Source organism: Halichoerus grypus, chromosome 11 (assembly GCF_964656455.1).
Source record: "Halichoerus grypus chromosome 11, mHalGry1.hap1.1, whole genome shotgun sequence".
In the NCBI taxonomy this organism is placed as follows: Eukaryota; Metazoa; Chordata; class Mammalia; order Carnivora; family Phocidae; genus Halichoerus; species Halichoerus grypus.
Window position 1 is genome coordinate 62,135,480 of NC_135722.1, and position 22,281 is coordinate 62,157,760.

The following is a 22,281-nucleotide window of genomic DNA, read 5'->3' on the forward strand; positions in this document are numbered from 1 at the left end:
CATTCCACTACAATGACTCTTTATTGACCCAGCAGGTGCTTTCTAAATATTTTAGCCACTATAATCACAGCTCCTTTGAGGCTAGATGTCTGCAGTCTGCCCCAGGCTTGAGGAAAGACAAAGTCGGCTCTCAGACTGTAAGAAGTTAGGCTAGTAAGCCTGCCCTCTAGGTGTTGGCAGATAGGAAGGCACACATCCTGGATTTTACTTGGACATGATCCAGGTTTCTGGAAAAACCACTGAAAACTTTACCCCAAACTGCCTGTTCCATTATCGTATTAAAATGAACATCTCTTCCCCTCCACACCCTACCTTCTAAGCCAGAAAGAACTGATGTTGGGAAAATGAGTTGACTTTCTTTGTTTTTGTTTTGTTTCGTTTGGTCCCCGGTGTTGCAAAAAATGTAGCCTAAAGAAAGGTCTAGGAAAATTTTCATAGTTATATGTTAACTAACTCTTTTATCAGAGTGTTTAAAACAATTCTTAAAAAAGTCTCCAATTTCTCTTAAATTTTGGGATCGAAAATTAACATCTTAATAGGACACAGAATCAATAGCAAATATTTTTTTCTAAAATTACTGTTAGAGGTTAAATTACTTGCAACACTTAGAGGTAGCAGACTTGTTTTGTAAATTCTCCTGATGTCTTAGTCTCTGTCTTGAAAAGGAAATTCACATTTTTATTTTCATTAAAAAATTTTTTTGAGATTTACCTTTTTAAATTCCATACCCATGCTACATTATAGATCAAAATGCTGGCCCCTACATTGTTACTTTATATCCAGATAAGAAAAAGTCTTTTAATTTGGGCTTGGCTTTGAACAGAAATCACAAAAGTGTCCATGTGTGCATGGTCAACTCCAGCTAGATCCTGGTACCTGCCGCTAACAACACTCCTTCAGTTCTAGCAGGGACGTTAGAAGAAGTTTCCCAAAGCCAGATTTAGCAGCCAGTGCATAGTCAGAAGCCTCAGACAAACATGCAAATCAAAGAGACCTTGCTTTTTCAGGCTTTGAGAGTGGGGTGTCTTTGTTCCCAGTGCCTAGCAAAGGGCCAGAACCAACAAGGCACAATAAATGGTTTGTTTGTTTGTTGTTTGTTTGTTTTTGCTTTTTCCAGCTGGATAGAGATAGGAAAGTATTGCTTGATCCTCCCATGGAAAGCAAAGGCAACAGAATTAGGATTGAAATACACACAATGGAGTGATAGGGTATGTTTGCCTGGGCTGCAGATGTGGATAATACATGAAAAGCAGGCCCATGTGGAATCTTGTGGGCACTTGGCAGCATATAATGTCCACTTTACATCCTTGACATTGTGTTTTCCTCTGCATTTTGGATAATGGCAAATGCTATTACCGTATTTTCTTTTTATAAACAATATGGATCTTAGGATTAATCTCAGGGGATTTTACTGAATGCTTTTTTTTTTTAATATAATGAATTATGAGGTAATCTTATTTGTGTCTGGTACTCTTTTGTGTTCAATGGCAATGCTGGATTGTGTTCTTTCTTCTTATTAGTTTGAAAAATGAGGAAAAATGGAACTGTGCCTGTCTAATTCTGTTATCAACAATTGAGGGGAAACATATGTGCCATGTATTTTGCCAAGGCTATATTTTGTAAATAAACTGCCATTGTTAATTTTGGGGAGTGTTTCTGATTCATTACTAGCAATGATTCTGCATATTGTTATTTTTTAGAATGATACTTTCTTACACATATTTCCTTTGATTCTTTCATCATCTTTTATGATTTCTCAACATTTTTCTCTATTAATAGTAAATACCATTATAATTCAACATGCCATAAATAATTTTGTTGAATATCTACTTTGTTCCTAACACTGCTCTTGTTACTGAAGACAAACTAATAAAGAACGCAGTCCACGTTCTTGCTCTTATGGGGCTTATTTTCAGATGGGAGAAGACCATAAACAAATAACCAAATAAGATAATTACACGTACTGATAAACGCTATGGAGAAATTAAAAAGTGTTATCGTTTTAGTATGAAAAGGTAGCGTGTTAGGATGGCCAAGAACAGGGACAGTGGAGTCAGACCAGAACTTGAATCACAGTTCTAACATGACCCTGCTGTGGGATCTTGACAAGTCATTTTAGCCTTTCTGTGCCTTAGTTTCTTCATCTGTAAAATAGGAACAGTCATAGTCCCTGTCTCAGAGTCTTGCTTTAAGGATTATATGATTATATTTGGGAAGCACCTAGAACAGTGTCTGACATACACCGGGCACTTTGCAACATTAGCTTTCATTGTTTTAGTAGTTAACATTTATTGAGCACTTTTTATGAGCCAGGAATTATGATTATGACATATTCGTCAAAATTACCATATAAAGAAGTCATTATTAACTCCTTTTCACAGATGAGGAATCTGCAGGTCAGAGAGGCTAAACAACTTTCATGCAGTCATGCAGCTAGAAAGTACCAGAAGCACTGTATGACTTCTGCTCTGCCCTCAAACATCTACCTGTCTCTCTTCATAAGAAGTAAGTTTTATTTTTTCCAAATATTTACTTTCCAGTGGCTTGGTAATTAAGTCCATTATATGTGTAATCTCATGTTTTTGGCTAGAAAGATAATACATATTTACTGAAAATAAAATTCATCCTTCTCAGGTTTCTTCTTTTCTGATTCTGATTTTTTTTTTCTGCTTTGCTGCAGCCTAAAATTCAGCTGTTCATTATGTTAACAACATATTTTATACACACCTGATGTTATTTTATTCAAATAGAATTCATTAGTTATTAACCAACTATGTTGCCCTTTAGAGGTTACCTAGAGTTTCCTATGGCATTTGTACTTTTTACATTAAATGCTTTAGTGTAGAGAGCTTTAGAAAGTATTTCCATTTGTGATGTCCCAAATTTTATCCACTTAGTTGAAATTCAGAATTGTTACTATTTTTTTGTAATGACCTTTTTAGATGTCTTTCTCCTCTTCCTAATCACAGTTCCATTCAAACCAAATGACATGCAGAAATCCTCACTTCAGTGGTAATCTGCTTTCTTTTTATATCCAGTTTTAAACCATAATCACTACTCTCTTCCTTCAACTGCTCTGAAACCTGGTGTATTTTATTAAGCAACCATCTTGCTAGATTTAAGAAAAGTGCTCTCTTAGAGCGAAGGGGAGTTCTAAAGCCCCAGGGCTTAGTACAATGTAGCTCCACAGATTCTAAGACTAAGCATATAACATATTTAATGAGGCTTTGAGAGAAAATGCTATCAAATCCGTGAATTTGGCTTATACCATGGACTTTTTCTCCTTTCTAAAGAAGTGGGGAATCGGTGAGGACACAGAGGGCAGTAATTGAGATCAGACTGTTGGTTCTTCTCCAAGACATGGTTGCAAATGGGCACCTGAGTTGGAGACCACTGCTGGAATTTGCCTCTACCACTTGATTATGTAACTTGACTGAGATTTATTTCCTCATATGCAAAATGGGGATAATAATATTACGATGTTTGTGAGGATTAAACAGCATATATAAATATCTAGACATACGAGGCATAATAATAATTACTATTATTAGTTGTTACCTACTCTCTCCATGTTCACTTGTGATTTTTTGAATTCTTTAAATTACTTAATTCCTTGGGGCATCTGGGTGGCTCAGTGGGTTAAGCGTCTGCCTTCAGCTCAGGTCATGATTTCCTGGAGTCTGCTTCTTCCTCTCCCTCTGCCCCTAACCCCGCTCCTGCTATCTCTTGGTCTCAAATGAATAAATAAAATCTTAAAAACATTCCTTAACTTTGTGGACATTTCAGGATGGTATAAAGCAAGAAATCTCTTTTGCCTCCATCTAACTGTTTATCAGCATTTTTATTATCATCTTTAAAACTAGTGTCAGCTTCTCCACATGTTCCAACCCATTTTCAAGATTCTCACTAAGCACCCAAATCTTCACTGACTGAGTCATTCATCAAACATTTATTGACTGCCTACTATGCTCACTCCCTTTCCTCATGAAATACTCTGTGGAGACACCAGATGTTTGTTTACTTGCATTACAAGACTGAGGGAAAAATGCAACAATACCAGATACTAAGGTAGCATGAAGTAAGCAGTGGTACTCTACTGGGGATGGAGTGGTAAAGGCAGGAAGGCTTCCTGGAGGAGATGATCTCTAGCTTGTTCTTTGAGAGAAAAAGAGTTTGTCTTAGTGGACAAAGGAAGAAGGGAATTCTGGGTAGACAGTAATAGTCACTAAGTCACAGAGGATGAAACATCAAGACCTGTTAGGTGAAAGATAAGCAAATTTGGTGTCAGTAGAATATAAAGTACAAGGAGAAGTGCAGCTGGGGATGTGAAAGGAGACATATATTTAGATGCATTTATTTAGAGTATCTAAGAAAACTGGGCCTGGCATATAATACTCGGTAAGCGCACTTAAATTTTATTTGAAAGACCAACTCTTGTTTTTTAAATAAAGTACATTATAGGGGCACCTGGGTGACTCAGTCCGTAAAGTGTCCATCTTTGGCTCAGGTCCTGATCTCAGGGTCTTGGGATTGAGCCCTGCATCAGGTTCCCTGCTCAGTGGGGAGCCTGCTTCTTCCTCTCACTCTGCCCCTGCTTGTGTTCTCTCTCTTGCTCACTCTCTCTCAAATAAATAAATAAAATCTTAAAAAAAATAAAGTACATTATATTTTACCCAGATATTTTATTTGTATCTTATTTATATCTTGTTTTAGAGTCTCAGGCTCTCTGTAAATTTTTATTTTTTATTTTTTTGCCTTATAATTAGGAAAGACAAAGATATGGAATTGCAATGAGAAAACACAAATTGTGAGAGAAATTTCATAGCTCAGAGGAAAGAACTATAATAATGTATACCTAATATATCAATATCATCCACAATCACAAAATAAATAAAAGATCGACAAGAAATCTACTTTCTTTGCTTCCAATAAGATTAAATATTCCTTTATCAGAAGACAATTGGAAATGTTTTCTCCTGAATCTAGGAGGAGGGAAGATTGTGTTCCTAACTGTAAAGACAACTATGCTGGTTGAAGATCCTTCGTTTTCTTTAGCAGTTTTCTCCACACGTCCTCCCTGCCAGGACCTCCCCAACCCACACCCCTCCAAGAAGCTCCACATCTTCATCTCTTTGGACTGTATTCCCTGTATTTTGATGATGATTGTGTAGACATTCTACTTTCATTCTTTCTCACTAATAGTTACCCAAAGCAACTATTTCTCTGCAATTTTATAGAAAATTGTGTTTCTTTTAAAATACCTTTGTGTTTCAGCTGCTCATTGCTAAGTCATAACAGCTGGGGACTGTTACTAAAACTCTAACATTCCTCCTTTTGCTTCCCAGAAACATCTCCCACAATAAATGGTACCTCTATTTTTAAGAAATTCAAATATTTGAAAGAAAACAAAAATATTTAAAATTTAGATAAAGGTGTGATTATTTACATTATTAAGAAATCAATCATAAAAAAATCTTCTGAGTGACCTTAAACAAAGAGGAATTTATGTATTTGCTATTACATCATCAAGAAAGATTACAAATATCTTTATATGAAGATACCTATTATATGCAACTAGATAATTCTTGCACATATTTCCAAGGTAATAGGGTGGCTTTAACCTTGATTTTAGATCCCTTTAGACTCCAGTGACCTCTTTAAAGGATATTAAGTGCTCTGAATTTTTCTAGAAGGAAAACATACCAGTTAATGAAGCACAACTGCATGAAGGTTTCTTTTGGAACCTGTGATCTCTTGGCAATTTACATAACACATTGGGTATTATGATAGTCACACTGAAAGAAAAGCTAGTATTTATAAAACTATTTCTGAATTGGGAAAATATCTTGCAGCATGAGGAATAGGGGCCCCTGGCTGGCTCAGTCAGTAGAGCATGAGACTCTTGATCTCAGGGTTGTGAGTTCAAGCCCTGCACAGAGCTATTTTTTAAAAAATAATTAATTAATTAAGACATTGGGGAAGGTATGTGCTATGGTGAGTGCTGTGAATTGTGTAAGACTGATGAATCACAGACCTGTACCTCTGAAACAAATAATACATTACATGTTAAAAAAAAAAAAAGAAGAAGATAGCAGGAAGGGAAAAATGAAGGGGGGGATTGGAGGAGGAGACGAACCATGAGAGACTATGGATTCTGAGAAACCAACTGAGGGTTCTAGAGGGGAAGGGGGTAGAGGGATGGGTTAGCCTGGTGATGGGTATTAAAGAGGGCACGTACTGAATGGAGCACTGGGTGTTATATGCAAACAATGAATCATGGAACACTACATCAAAAACTAATGATGTAATGTATGGTAATTAACATCACATAATAAAAAAAATATGATATAATTCTCTTAATAGACTTCAGTGAAATGGGTGTTCTCCTAAGGTCTAAGATTAAATAGTTTTTCTCTGAGGTGCTCGTAGTTTCATGGCAAAACTATAGGGATCAATAAACTCAAAACTCAAGAAATCTAAAAAAAAAAAAAGAAGGATATGAGGAGCAGATATAAATGCTACCCAAGTAAAAAAGAACAATTTTTTATTCCTTAACTCTCCAGGCTATTAAGCATCCTTTTATTAGGTATTTTTTTCTCCTTTAAAACCTGCAAATAAGATTTATCTATATTCCTTTATGGTCTCAGCTTCAGTTTTTATTTAAATAAGTTATTCATTAATTACATGCTGCCTATAAGAGCAAGAGGAAATAAGGATGATGTAGACGAAGTGGAAGAGAGACTTCTCAGTGTATACCTTTTAATACTATTTGATTTTTGAACCCATGTAATTATATTACTATTAAAAAATAAAGTTAAGGGGCACCTTGGTGGCTCAGTCAGTTAAGCATCAGACTCTTGGTTTCAGCTCAGGTCATGATCTCAGGTCCTGAAATTGCCCCCAGCCCCCCCACCACGTCACACTCAGCATTAAATGTGGAGGCTGCTTGTCCCTCTTCCTCTGTTCCTCTTCCCCTGTCCACCCCCATAAATAAAATCTTTAAAAAAAATAAATTAAGTTAAAATGATATACCATCAAACATTCACCCATCACACAAACATGAATATGTTTTCTCAAAATGTGTTTATTTAGCAAACTTATGGAAAGCCTGATAATTCTAGATTGATTCAAGTATCTTTATTTGGATAAAAGAATTATAAAACAGCATGATGCTAAAGAACATCTGAAGAATGGTATGAAGCATGAGAAATAGAATCAGAGAATCTGGGTACAAGTTCAGGTCACAGCACTTATGAGTACCATGACCTTGGCAAGTTACTTAAATTCACCGAGCTTCACTTCTGTTACCTATGAGAAATGAGAATGATAACAATACTACCAGTCTATTCAACTCTCACAGTTGTGTAGACCCCATGAGAAACATATGTGAAAGCCCTTTGTGAATGGAGAAGTCTTAAACTTGTGCTAGTTAATATTTTATGTATCTATTTTCAAAGATTTTATTTATTTGACAGAGAAAAAGAGAGTTCAAGGAGGGGGAGGGGCAGGGGGAGAGGAAGAAGCAGGGGATCCATCCCAGGACCCTGGGATCAGGACCTAAGCCGAAGGCAGACATTTAACTGACTGAGCCACCCAGGTGCCCCAATATTTTATATTTTATTTAATGTTTCTAAGACTTAGAAAAATGCACAAAGCCACTATGAGATTCATTGGGAAAAAGTCTATTTGTTTGCTTAATTTTTTGCTTTCACATATCAAACAACTGAAGTAAAAGAGTGTTTTTGTCTTTGGCAGCCAGGTCAGCAGCAATGCCAAAATCAATGTTGGGACCACATAATCTACTCTCCTAGATCGATTACTTTTTCAGCATGGACAGTCAATATTTGGGAGCTCTGGTTAATTAACATGATTACCAGTAGGCATTTCAGGGGGAGTAAATTTCCCCTGCCACTAAAGTTCAAGAGAAATTGCAAGGCATGAATATTTGTTTAGCTCATTCATTCATTCGTTCACAAATATTTGCCGAATGCCTACTCTGTGCCAGGCACAGTTCTCGGCCTTGGGGACAAAACAGCAAGCAAAACAGGCAAAACCTGATGCTTCCATGGAGTCTACATTCTAGTGGAAAATTAATTGAGCTTACAGTTTTTTTGGATCCTAACCACATACATACATACACACACACACACACCTTATTTCTAACAGCTTTTCTTACCTTCTGCTAAAACAGCTTAAGACTGTTTTTTGGTGACAGAATCCCTCATTTATCCAAGACCGAACATGAAACACAAATAAGGCCCCAAGCTGTTTCCTCTGGTACCCCACCCCCCTCGCCCCCACTCCCTGCTCTCGCCATTCTTTCACTGGGCCCAGGACTCTGCCGAGGACAGTTTATTTGACACTCCCACACAGGGAATTATTTCCACATTGATTTTGTTACCTAAAGAAATCCCTCAAAATCTTGTACCCACAGACTCCCAAGGGCTTTTTAAACTTTCTTTCCCACTCTGGGTCCACTTCTTCCTCTCTCTTTCCACACAATATCTATGTTACAGATTTTCTGGACTTTCTGATAATTACCATAATAATGACAGGTACCACTTATTGAAGATGTGCTATTTGTCAGAGTCTGTGCTTGGCATTTTACATGCACTGACTTATTTAACCCTCAAAATAGTCCTGAGAGATAGACGTGAATCTTTATTTTACAAATAAAGAATGATGTTCTGAGAGGTGAAGTAATTTGTTTAAGGTTACACAGCTGTTAAGGGCAGAGCTGGAATTTGAGCCATATCTATCTAATTTCACAGTTGGAACTCTTAACCTCTTGCTTCCCAAATTCTGTAAAGCTCTTTGATCCTGTCTGTACTTAGATAGTTTTAAGGATAATGCAAAGATCTGATGAGAGTGGGGGTGGAGGGTAAAGTGGGGGAGAAGGGGGTTGGGTGCAATGTTTGCTCAACAAGCTTGCTGTTGAGGGTTGTGATACTAGCTGTCATTTGAGGATGGCCTTATATATTCTAGACATTCTACATCTATTTTCTCCAATTTTCCCAGAAACTCTGGAGGGTAAATATGATTATCCCTATGATACTGGTGAAGGATTTCAGGCTCAGAGAGTTTATCACTCACTTAAGTTCTCAAAGGTAGTAAGTGGTGAGCCTTCTACCTGCCTTTATACCAGTTTGGGGTCACACTTATTCTCAGAACTGAACTGCAGGCCTCAAACTCCCATATCTTGAAAAGAACAACAGAAACAACCACCACAAATTAAAAAGGAAGAGAATTCACCCACCTCTCCTGGGCTGCCCAGGGCCTACAGCCAAGCCAGTAGTGGCCTGTCTCCATTCTCAATCGCATCTGATTATTAGACTCTCTGATCGGCCCTGCCTGTTGGCCCTGCCTAGCCCGAATACTCTTATCTCTGTTTCCCCATCTGACTCATTTTTGTCCTCTCTCTACCTCTGTCCTCTCTCTCTCTGGGTACATGGCATTTTTCCTTCATTAGATTCTCCACATCCCTTCCATCGCTTCCCTCTCTTCTCTCTAATTCTTTTATCGTCATGTGAATCTGCTTCCTTTTCCTTCCGTCTTTGAGGAGTGATCTAGTGCAATCGCTGTTCTGGAGTCTTTTTGCCTGAGAAAGACTCCTGATTGTACTCTCCTGGTTAGTTGTCTGACCTTGGGAAAACCACTTATGCTTTCTGAGTCTCCATATCCTCATCTGTCAATGAGCAAATGAGCAATGCAATCGAACCTCTACCATAAGTTTTTGAGATGTCTAAATGAGTAAACATATGCAGAGATTTTAGAATGTCATCAGACATATGGTGAGTGCTCCATACTAGTTTTAATTATTCTCTCTCTTGCTACCAACTCCCTTTCTCTTTCCCTCTTCCTCTCCTTTACATCTATATTTTGTTCTGCCTTAGCTAAAATAAAAAAAGTGAAGAGAGAGTTCCTACAGAATAGATACATTTATTCATTGGCATCATTCATTTATTTTTTCATTCGGTCTACATTTATTGAGTGCCTACTGTGAATGAGGTTCTGAACTGGGGACTAGGATATAAAGATGAATAAAGCATGCTTTTCCCTGAGGGGTTTATTTGTCTTGTAACAGTCAATCATGCTGTCTCATATTTTAACAAAATGAATTCATGTATTTTAATAAGCCAGCATGTAAGTCTACTGACTTTATTACCAACTTTCCCCGCCAAATTGATCTAATCCTCTCCACCTCTTCTGCCACTACTCTAAGCCTACCACCACCATTTCACCTGGATGAGCAGCTTTTAACTGGATCCTTCCCAGCCTCTTCGGCACGACTGGGCTATTCTCTATTCAGCAGCCAGGGCTATTATTTAGAAGAACAACTCTGATCCTGCCAGCCTCAGGCTTAAAGTTGCTTTCAGGAGAAAGACCCAAATACCTGTCCTCCATAATCTGCCCATGCCTCCCTCTTTCACTTCCTTATGCACAGTGTACATATACATTTCCCTCCTCTTCCTCACAATGGTTTCCTCTGCTCTGCTTTGACAAATTAATGCCTACTCACTCTTCAGATTCAAGAAAATATTATTTCCTTGGGATGCCTTCTTGACCCTCTATCTAGGTCAGAGTTTTTTGTTTTGGTTTGGTTTGGTATGGATATATGCTAAGAATATACTTGAATATGTAGACTCTGAGAGTCTAGATTTAAGTTCTTGTCTTTTTCTAGAGCACTCACCCGAGCTTGTCTGATTCACTGGTGTGATTTTACTTTGCTAACTGTAGGTATATCAGGAAAAGGTTCATGTCCATTTTGCTCATCATTCTATCTCCAATGTCCAGGGCAGTGTGTCACTCATTGGAAGCATTTAATAAACATTAGCTGAATGAAGACTGAATGAATTTTTGTTCTGCAGTTGCTTAATTTCCCCAATGTGTCAGCACTTTTATTAAGGAAGCAAATCACCCTTAGCGGTGGGAACGTGAATATGAGAAAGATGAGTGAATAAGAGAAGATTATCTTGAACTGAAGTTCTTTTGTCTGGATACTGGATACTTTTGTCTTTTATAGACTTAGTCAATGAGTCTACCAGGAATCCTATTTGGATTAGGAATCTATTAAGCACATTAAAGATGTATACTTTATATTTCCTGGGCTTGGCTTTTCCATTCTAAAGTTGCTACTACTTGTGATTCTGAGAATCAAAGACATCACCATTATTTCAGCTTTCTGAATTTTTTAGTTATTGAAATTGATTTTTTTCCATATTATTCCTTTTCACCCCTAATAAATTTATTTCCAAGCTTGGTAGTTACAATTTAGTTTAATTTAATTTATGAAACTGGTAAGATTTAGGCTACAAGGGGCCTATAAATGTAAATACATTGTTAATCTTGAAAGCCCCAACAAGCAGTAAGCGTTTCTACTTGAATTAAACTTGAAGCCATTATTGGAGGGTTCAAATTCCCTTAAACCCAGAGAGAGCAATTTCCACAGATATAGATCTTTCCCCTTCTCACCAACTGGGTGAAAGCAGAATTTCCACACGTTCAAAATGTGAGGAATAAAATGAGAACATTCAGAAATTATCTGCTTGCAATAATTGTTCCTTGATGACACGTTCTAATTAGAAGTCACAGTAACTAAATTTCATAGAATGTCAGCTGGAAAGAGCCTTAAAAATAATCTCTCTAATCACCTTAATTAACAAACAAGGGCATCACTGTTGAGAAATGTGATGTGGCTCAGGTGGTCAAAAAAGCATCAGCTGCAGTCAGGGAAAGGAGAAGAAAAGTGCCTCACTACTCATTATTGAATTTGATGGTTGGCTTAAATACTGGAATTTTCAAACAAATGTGGAGGTGAACTACACTCGGCTCTGAGAATATGGAGTGAAGTTAGTAGGTATTTTCGATCTGTTTTAGCTTATATTCCCCCTCTGCTTGTCTCTGTGGACCATTCTTTAACAGCTGTCTATAATGTCCTGAAATTCCTTATCAGTGGAGGATCTGGGTTCATTTGGTAATACTTGTATAGTCAAGAATATGATTAGGACCCTTTATTTCCATGTATTTGATCTGGGCGTGGCTAATGCAAGGGATGGATCTAAGAGATCTTTTTGGTTGTCAAAATGTCTCTAGCATAAAGATTTATTTAGCCTCCTTTCAGTATTAGCTAGTGAGTGCTTTATGTCACTGGATGCCAAGGGCCCTTCAAAATATTATAAAATCACAAGATGAGACACCCAAAGATCAATATATTTAATTATGGAATGAAAGTTGTTATGAGGCTGGGCAGAGATGGAATAACAGGAAGGGAAAGGACAGCTTTGTAAATATTTTCAGCCCCTCTGATAAGAGTTTGAGATAATGTATTCCCAGGATAGATAATTAGGTCAAGAGAATTTTTTGAGTCAGGAAGTGATATTCCACTTTGTCCCCATTACATTACTCGAGGTCCAAACTGGGGTATAAGCATTGAGGAAAAAAAAAAAAGCAGCATCATTAATCACTGAAGTATCTGGAAAGAATGTCCCATGAATCTGCAGACTCGGTTTGCAGGAATCATCTTTTCTGTCGTATGCTGTGGTGGAGGTTGGGGAGTTAAAAAAGCAAGTGGGAGAAGGCTAGGAACAAGATCAATTAAGTGATGGGACATCCTGGGAGATTTCTAGTTGCAGGAGGAGACAGTACCTGTTGGTGGAGCCTGTATGCATATGAGAGAGATTTGAGGAGAAAGATATGGCTAAGCAATAAAAATTCTAGAGTCAGATAAAGTTTTATGTAAGTTTCCTTCCTAATAGTTTGGTAAAAATTAGAATATGCCAATCAAATTAAACGAGATTTAATGCAACATATTTGGAGAAATCTGATATGTGGCAATACAGAATATCATTAAGGATGAACTGATGATGGATGGATGGATGGACAGATGGATGAAGGATGCCACATGAAGAAGTTAGGATAGGGAAGAGGAAAAGCATTATATATCTGAACTCTTTCTTGAACTACCAATATTCCCAGATTGGTGGTTATTTTTTTTAATTAATAGTAATTGCTCATACTTTTAAAGCTCTCTTATATATATCATTCAATTGTGATACAGGAATAAAAGCAATTAACAAGAGAAATAAGCTAGAAATAAAAGTGAAATTATATGCATGAGAAAGCCCTGAGGCTCCATAAGAATTTTTCAACCCCCTTTTGACCATAATAATCTAATTGGATTAGATTCCTTGGGCTATTTAAGCCATCAGCCAACATAAGCTACTACAGTAAATTCAAAGAATTAAGGAGTTTACTAGCTGTTTAGCTTGCCTCAGCTTTAGTAGCTATGACAAATGTTAAGATACTGAACTGCTTTCCTATGTGGATGTTGATTGAGCTTCAGTTCCCCCATCTGTGAAGCTGGATAAGGTGATCTTTAAGGATTCTTCCAACTCTAAATTTCCATTTCTCAATGATTCTAGTTAAACCACACAGAATACACCAAGTTAACCAGATCGTGCATTCATTTCTTCTTAAAGAATGCAAAAAATGCAAAGCACAAAGATGCAGTATTAGTGACAAAATCTTCAAATAATGGAATTTATATTTCTATATTACTTGAGGGGTTATGTCTTTAATATTTTTTTTTTTTAAAGATTTTATTTATTTATTTGACGGAGAGAGACACAGCGAGAGAGGGAACACAAGCAGGAGGAGTGGGAGAGGGAGAAGCAGGCTTCCCGCCAAGCAGGGAGCCTGATGCGGGGCTCGATCCCAGGAACCTGAGATCATGACCTGAGCCGAAGGCAGACGCTTAACGACTGAGCCACCCAGGTGCCCCGAGGGGTTATGTCTTTAAAAAAAAAAAGATTTTACTTATCTGTCAGAGAGAGTGCTCACAAAAGCAGGGTGAGCGGTCGGCAGAGCAGGCAAGGGAGGAGGAAGCTGAGCAAGGAGCCCGATGCGGAACTCGATCCTAGGACCCTGGGATCATGACCCAAGGTGAAGGCAGACGCTCAACCAGCTGAGCCACCGAGGCATCCTGAGGGGTTATGTCTTTTATCAAGAATTCAGTAACTGGAGAGTTCTTTTGAAAATATTTTACTCATCCTAACTTTTTCAAAGTGAGAAAATGAAAACTCATAAAGATGAATAACTAGCATGAGGTCACAGAGCTAGAATTAGAGTTGGCATTAGAATACTGGTCTTCTCCTCCTAGTCCAGAGTCTTGCACAGTACTTTCCATTCCAAAACTCATCCTGAATGTTCCCTGATGATGCTGATGCAATTTCTGACCAAGACCTACAGCTGGACTTTATGAGTATTTCCTGGGCATTTAAGATGCAGTTATTTGCATTGAGAAACTATCTCAACATGCCACAGCTGCTCATTCATATGCATAAACTTATGTAGACATTGATTTAAAGAAAGAAATATAGGTTGCATTGTAAGTAAGCTTCTTGGATGTTGTATACACTCTCATTTCTGGGAAATTTTAGGTATAGAAGGTGTCTATATTTTTCCGATGGTAAATTACATATTCATTTTAAGTTTCCATCGCATCTTTGACCTTATAGAGAAATAGACCATGGTGTCCAACTCTGGTTTAAGCTTGTGACTTAATTCAGACTAGTAACTCTGGAAAAGAATTTCACTTCATTCTGAAAAGAATGAGTACTTTTCTTTCTTTTAATTTAATTTCTTAAATTAGCTTCACAATTTAAAAGGAGTAAAAAAGATTACTGAAATGAACTTCTGCTTTAAAATATAGTAAGTTACTTAAACAATTTTAAAGTGATGCCTTAATGACTTTTTTTCTTTTGGTCTGTAAAGTCATCTGTCAGGATGAAGTTCAATCTTACCTCATCCTCACTCAACTGCCTCTCTACGCATTTGCAGGAGAGGCCATAATCAAAGGGAATGAAGCCTGAGTAGGTTCACTGTTTCACTGGATGAGGAGTTCTAGCAAGATTTATGAATTTGCTTGATAATCTATATTTAGAGGGGAGGTATAGGCTAGGTAGAGGTGAATGACATGTGAACTTCTTAGATCCCCTGCAGCCTGACCTGTCCCTAGTAAAACCATGACCAATGGTTTTGCGTTACACATGAGGCATGACCAATCATTGAGTTACACATGCCAGAAACCAAACCTAGTGATGCCGCCTTATGTGACATCGCCCTGGACTTCAGGTAGAGGGAGTCCAACCCAGTGACAAACCACAATTTCTGCAGGGTCCTCAAGTATTCTAGTGCAGTGCTTCTCAAACTAATGTACATATAAATAACCTATGGATCTTGATAAAATGTAGATTCTGACTTAGTAGGCCAGAGTTGGGGCTTGAGATTGTGCATTTCTACCGGCTCTCAATTAATATCTATGCTCCTGGTTCATAGACCACACTTGGTAGACCAGGAATCTAGAATAATTCCTTTCTTCCCCCAGCTTCCTGCATGGCTTACTCCCTGATTTCTTTGAGATCTCTGCTGAAATATGAACTTATTATCTAGGCCTTCTAGACCCATGATATATTTCCCTGTTACTATTACTTTTACCTTTCTTCCTGTTTATTTATACTACTGATCATCATCTAACAAATTTAATATTTATTTGAGAGGGCCTTTTGGCTCACTTTTTCATCATTTCTTAAGAACATTGAGTGGGGCATAATAAGTGTTCAGTAAAAATATCCATTAACCGAATACATGTATAAATGAACCACATGGCCACTCTGCCACAGTTCCATAAACCAGACCACATTTATAAGTCTCCAGGCAACAATTAACTCTGTCCTTGGGGCTTTTCTTTCAGGAACTCAAGTAGTCTGTTAAAAAATAAAAGGTGGATCACTGGGAGTTGTATGGAAGTATTGAATCACTATAATGTACACCAGAAACTAATAATACACTGTATGTTAACTAACTGGAATTTGAATAAAAGCTTTAAAAAAAAAAAAGGTGGACGAAATAAGACCCCTCCATGGTCTACTCAAGTCCCTGCTTGCTGATGGGGACCCCCATTGACATCTTCCCTGCTTGCAGGCCCTTCTGAAGGCTTTGCAGGATCCAAAACAATGCCCTGAGCAGTCAGATTAAAGCCAAGAGGATATTGGTGGTTGTCATAGGAATATCTTGGCAATTAATTGTCTCTATTTTGTGCTTTATCCAATTTATATTGTTCACTTCATTCTCATAGTGAATAGCTGGTGCTTTTTTACTTCAACCCTAGTCAGTGATCTCATAGTAAGTAGAGGTATTATTACATAGTGAGAAGGCAGCAAATGCTGTAAAGGTTTGCCCCAGTCTGATTCAGAGAAATGCTGTGTTAAACCCTTCTTGATAAATGTATCATTTGGTTACAATCAATGATTTTTTAAGAAAAAAAAGATTTATTTATTTATTTGAGAGAGAGAGTGAGAGAGAAAGAATGAGTGAGAGGGGCAGAGGGAGAGAGAATCTCCAGCAGATTCCATGCTGAGCATGGAGCCCAATGCAGGGCTCGATCACATGACCCTGAGATCATGACTTGAGCCGAAACCAAGAGTGGGATGCCCAAGAGATTGAGCCACCTGGGAGCTCCAGTAACTTTTTAAAATTCACCAGTGGTATTAAAGTTGAGTTTCGGAACTTTAAAAAATGTTAGAGATTTAACCATCTTTTCTTTGTGTTATATTACAGAACAATAGCTGTAGATTTTCCTCAATGCAGGAGAAAGAATGTTTATCCACTAGGGTCACATCTTTGTAAGAAAAAAAAAGGCACCACCTAAAAACTGCATCAACACCAAATGCCCAATCTGAGGACTCATTTACCATTTTCCCCATCTAATATCAGAACCCCAGGCAATTCATTCAATATTCATTCAGCAAATATTTCTTAAACACTTCCTATTAATTATTTGCCAGCACACTGAAGATATTATATTGCATTTCTAAAACAAATGGAGACCCATTCAATAACTCTTTAATAAAGCATAGTGAAATTCATATTGTGCAAATTCTCTCAGGACATAAAATGAGTGATAAATGGGTTCTTGCCCTCTAGAAGCTTACTTGAGTGGGGAATTGTGCAAATCATGTTAAGGGACATACAAACTATCTGAATGTAGGTCTAGAGAGCTCAGAGAAAGAATCAATTAACACCGACTTAGCAGATAGAAGATGATTGCATAATGGAATTGACATCTGCAGGCCCTCAAAATGAGTAGGGATAGAAAGGGAGAAAGGAAGAAAAGGGAATTCCAGGGAGAGGAACCCACATGAGCAAAGGCCCAGAAACACGACTGCTCAGGACCAAGTGTTGAGACGTAGAAAGCAGTCCTGTGTAGCATGGGAGGGTACAAAAGGATGATGCTGGTGGGTGATGATGGTGTAGAGTGAAGAGGGAGCATGGAGGTTGGCTGGGACCATATTGTGAAGGGCATGGAGTTTGTGCACAGGTACCTTGGGGTCGTATCCTAGAGAACCATAATTCTGAAAGCATTGGGGAAGATGGCTGGAAAGGGATAGGAAAGGGGTGTAGATGTATATGCATGTGTGGGGGGAGGGCAGGCATTATGGTTCTTTTTTTGAAGTAGTGTTGGAGTAACTTCACTAACTAAATAAAGGTAATTGGAGTTTTTTACAAGAATTAACTTCCCATATCGCTTAAGTAGAATTATTCCTTAATTATCAGATACATGGTCCTCTTAAAAAAATAGAGAAAATAATTTCATTATTTTCTTCCTAATATCAATACATATTAGTTTCCAAGTAAGCATGTGATAGAAAGATTAAAAAAAAAAGGTGGTATAAATGAATCACAATCATGCCACCAGAAAAAAAACATTGTTTGCATTTGACTCTTCAAATGTGGCTTTAATTCTACTACCTAGAACTAAACACTGAATAAGATTTAATGATGGATAGAGTAACTTAAACAACTGGGGGCAAGCTCATTTTAAGCAGAAGTAAGTATAACAACTTTGGTCTTACTTTGCACAGTGAAACTTGCCAAGGAAGACATTTATTGTTACATTATGATAATTATAAATTGTTTATAATTATTCCAAAAATGTGCTAAGTCTTATGAAAAACACAGTTGGAAATTGTTTTATATCTTGCAATAAACACTTGTTTAGCACTTATTTTCTGCTTTGAAGCAAAAATGAAAAAATGCAAGTAGTAAAACTGAATCATCCCTCCAATCTTCAATTATTTTCAAGTGGAAACTCCAGTGCTAAAGAATGGTAAATGTTATTCACTAGTTCAGCAACTCTTTAAGAAATACCAATAATATGTATAACACTAAAAACTGATTTATCAGCGAACAAAATATAGGTTTTGTGCCTACACACATGGAGTTCAAAATCTTATTTAGTTTAGCAAGATATTTTTTTTCTCTCTGCCTTTCCGAATGGAAATCCCATCCATTTTTAAAAGTCTGGCTCCATTTCCCCATTTCCATGAAGTACTCTTGTACTGTTTTGACTCCTGCAGCTTTATCCCTTCTCTGACATTCCATAATTCTCAGATATGGTGTCATCTTTATATAATTTTGGTCCTACGTCATCAGAAAATGATCTCTGTTAAATGTATCTAAGTCCTTTCTCCTCAGTAAGATTAAAAAAACATTCCTTAAAGACAAAGACTTGGGATGGGGGTAAGGGCCAAATTTTCTGAATATCTAGTAATACTGAGGAAGGAATCTAGTATATTCCTGATAAAAGCATTTGAATGTAACTGAAAAGCTTATTTACTGGAAGCCTGGTTCCTGACCATGCCAAAAGAGAAGTCAATAAAATTTGCCCTAGCATGGACACCTCACAATACTGGTGCAAATGAAGGGGATCTGGTAAATTTCCTAATGGACTTTCATGGCATACTCATTTTTTCACTTGTTATCTTAAAGGTCAATTGTTCATTATTTCCTAAAATTGTCATATAATTTAAATGTCCCTAAATGAGGGCGTCTGGGTGGCTCAGTTGGTTAAGCGACTGCCTTCGGCTCAGGTCATGATCCTGGAGTCCCAGGATCGAGTCCCGCATCAGGCTCCCTGCTTGGCAGGGAGTCTGCTTCTCCCTCTGACCCTCCTCCCTCTCATGCTCTCTGTCTCTCATTCTCTCTCTCTCTCAAATAAATAAATAAAATCTTTAAAAAAAAAAAAAATAAATAAATGTCCCTAAATGATCTAAACAACAATCCAATCAGTTTTCCATTTCAAACAATAGTTAAATTAAAGCTCAGTTACACATTAAATTTACAAAGGAGGAAAGAGGATTGCTTGATGTTACATTACCACATTTCCAACTGATTTAAAGCTGTGGCAAATTAGAATACAGATAGACTATTAAAATAGGAAGTTCTGTGAATCCTATCTGTACTTTGGCATTTTGAAATAAGCTTATGTTTTTATTTACAAATTTCTTCAGAAGCACTTTGAAAATCTATTTACATGATTTATAAGACATGTTTTGAACAGGCATCTTCACAAAGTACAGCATAGTATCCAAATTAAGTATATTGCTTAAAGGAAACAAAAGCTGTAAGGAAGCTTAAGATGAAGATTTATGTTGATAGAACTATGACATGCTTGTCCTTCATTGTAACCTTTAAAGTTTAAAATCACTCTGTTCAAGGACATTTGAATGGCTATCTTCACTATCAAGGGCTTCTAATTGGTGTAATTGGTGTTGGAGATGAAATTTTTCAGAAATGGGAAAACAGCCTGGGGTATTTATGCCACGTGCCAGGTTATGGTGAAGGGCATACAGTTTGAGACTGAACGAAAACAGCTATAAAGAAAATGGAAAAATTCCACGGGAAAGTTCTTATTCCATATGAAGTAGAATTTTCTCCTCAAATTATGCTCACCCAAATGTTTTTTATTTTCTGTTTTACAATGGATCCTTCTGGAGCCAATTTACTCCTATTAGAAGACATGTCTACTAATTTTTAAGAAGTAGAAAGACTTTCAAAACTGGGAAGAACATTTTCTCCTGGCGCTGTCATCATCCATCTTTGACAATCACAAATCCTCTCTTCCCCAGCTCTCTGGCCATATCTGGGTGAGGCCAATAGGAGAAAGCATTTAATACATTTTTTTTTATAACTTAATTGCAAATTCTAATTCTAAAGTCAGGCAAAATAAATGTAACATTCCAAAAGACACATGGCAGAATGTTTTCTTTATTTTCACGGGAAATATGTGGTTGGCCACCATTACGGTAAAATCTAAGACATCACAGGCAAGACACAAACCAGTCTTCCAAAGAACAACAGACCAACTGACATTAAGAAAGAATCACTTTAAAAGGTCAAAGAAGCTCTTTATACCCCCACACAAAAAGGCTCTCCCTTAATGTCATCTTATACTTTCATGTTTACCTGTTTAAAAGTCCTGTCTGCTAGCCATGTGGACCAAGGGTAATTAACTACATTTCTTAAAGATAGAAACCACACCCCTTTGCTTTTTTGTAAAAAGTCTTAGCCCACTGTGGGTGCTTAATTGTATTTCATTAACAAAAGGAGTAATCTACATACAAATTTGCTGAAAGATCAACCACACAGTAGGTAACATCCCTGTTGTCTCACTGAACCTCATTCTGATCATAGAAACAGATGTTCAAACAAACCAAAGAGCAGAGTATGGCTAATGCAATTTAGGATACCTCATCAAGTCTCAGTTGGCTAATCTGATTTATGCCATCTCACCAAGTTTCAGGGTTTACAGTAGTGTATTACAAACAAGCGATACTATAGCAGAAAAAGCAAAACAAACAAACAAAACCCCACCTCAAGGACAACAAAAAAACTGTGTTAGTAAGAGTTAATGTGACAAAGAGAGAATATGGTCTCTGATCATACCACTGATCATGGTCTGTTTCTCTCTCTCCTTGCTTCTGAAGGGATTCAGGAACAACCATCCTCCCCCACTGAATGTGCCACTTTGGCATGTGGATTTTGACCTAAAGACAATGGAGACCCTCCAGGCTCAAGAGAAACTTTTGCCCCTCCCATAAACACATAGAAGAATCTCAATTGGGGGTCTTTCCCAGAACAAGGGTTATTAGCAGAGATAAGTTTTATCTGAGTGATCCATCTGTATGGCAGGGCAAATATCTAATTACCAAACATCTCTTCTTCTTATGGCCCTGTGAAATGGACTCCTTTCCTCTGAAGTCCCAGACCCCTGCCCACTTCTTAGCTCAGGATGACATATATACCTTATTTTGCCTGTCTATGTGGATTCCCTATACATATGCTAGTAAATTTGATTTTCTCCTGTTACTCTGTCTCGCGTCAATTTGATCCTTAGTCCACCTTAATTCTTTTTATAGTAACCATTGCTGACCAAAGTGTGTACCAGATAAGAACATAAATAATAAAGCTTTTTTTCTAATTCAAATTTCAAACAGGACTTTCTAACTGATGTTTTCCTTGGAAGATTAAGAGTAACAAAGCCTCATGCTCTTTGGACATGGAGCACCCATTTTTCAGGACAGGTAAGTTTTTAAAAAAGCCTTGTTGGTGGAGACTGGTTAATACAGGTGATCAGAAATGTGGGTACATATTCACAAAGACACAAATTGGAACATTGTAGGTTTGCGTTCTCACTGACCTTCAGGTTGGTATTGTGCTATAATGGTCACCGTCTGTCCAGCCCCCTTCAGTGCAGCGGCAGCCTGTTCATGAGATGCTCCACGGAGGTCAATGCCATTCACCTGGAAGGGGAAGCCAGAGAATTTTGGCATTTCATAAGGCAGATTATTCTGATAGAAGAAAAATGTTTCTCCAAACTGAGAAGCTAAGATTATGTCACCTGCTTCAAAACCTCTCCCGTCCTACCAAGGCATTTGAGTGTTACTTAGCAAGTTTCGGGCTCATGACAACTTTTAGTTAGCAAAGACATGAAATTTCATCTTGTGGCGTTTATAGCATGTCTGACTGGGTTGAAACTTTGTCTATGCATGTCTACAAGAATTTTAGTGTGTGCATTTAATATGCCTCTGTGAGTTTCCTAGATTGCTGGGGTGGTTATGAGCCTTCAAAATTAGAGGAAAAACAGGATAATAAGGAGAGACACATGTAATGTACATAGACGAGTATGTGCTGACAGATTAATATATTCAGATGAGGTTCTGGGTAGACTGTATGAAATGGGGCTGGCTACCTGCCAAATCCCTCTTTTTGGTCATATGCCTGGTCCTGTCATCCCGAGCTTGGTTAGACAGCCCTGAGCCTTGTTCCAAAATAAACTTGACTGCCCCATTTCTCATGTACAATTCCAGAATGAATTCTGACAAAATGAAATAAAGAATGCCTGGAGTTTATGTTGCTGTTGCTAACTCCCATTTTGGGGCC

General features: G+C 37.6%; 1 protein-coding gene across 26 annotated transcripts in view; it reads right to left on the reverse strand.

Annotated features, from left to right (window-relative positions):
- Window positions 1-22,281, reverse strand: part of DLG2 (discs large MAGUK scaffold protein 2) — a 2,206,895-nt gene that overhangs the window by 289,496 nt on the left and 1,895,118 nt on the right. For all 26 annotated transcript variants that reach the window (XM_078058613.1, XM_078058610.1, XM_078058611.1 and 23 more), the window contains one exon: window positions 21,539-21,641. In XM_078058613.1, the coding sequence (XP_077914739.1) occupies window positions 21,539-21,641 (103 nt within the window). The remainder of the gene's footprint in view (window positions 1-21,538; window positions 21,642-22,281) is intronic.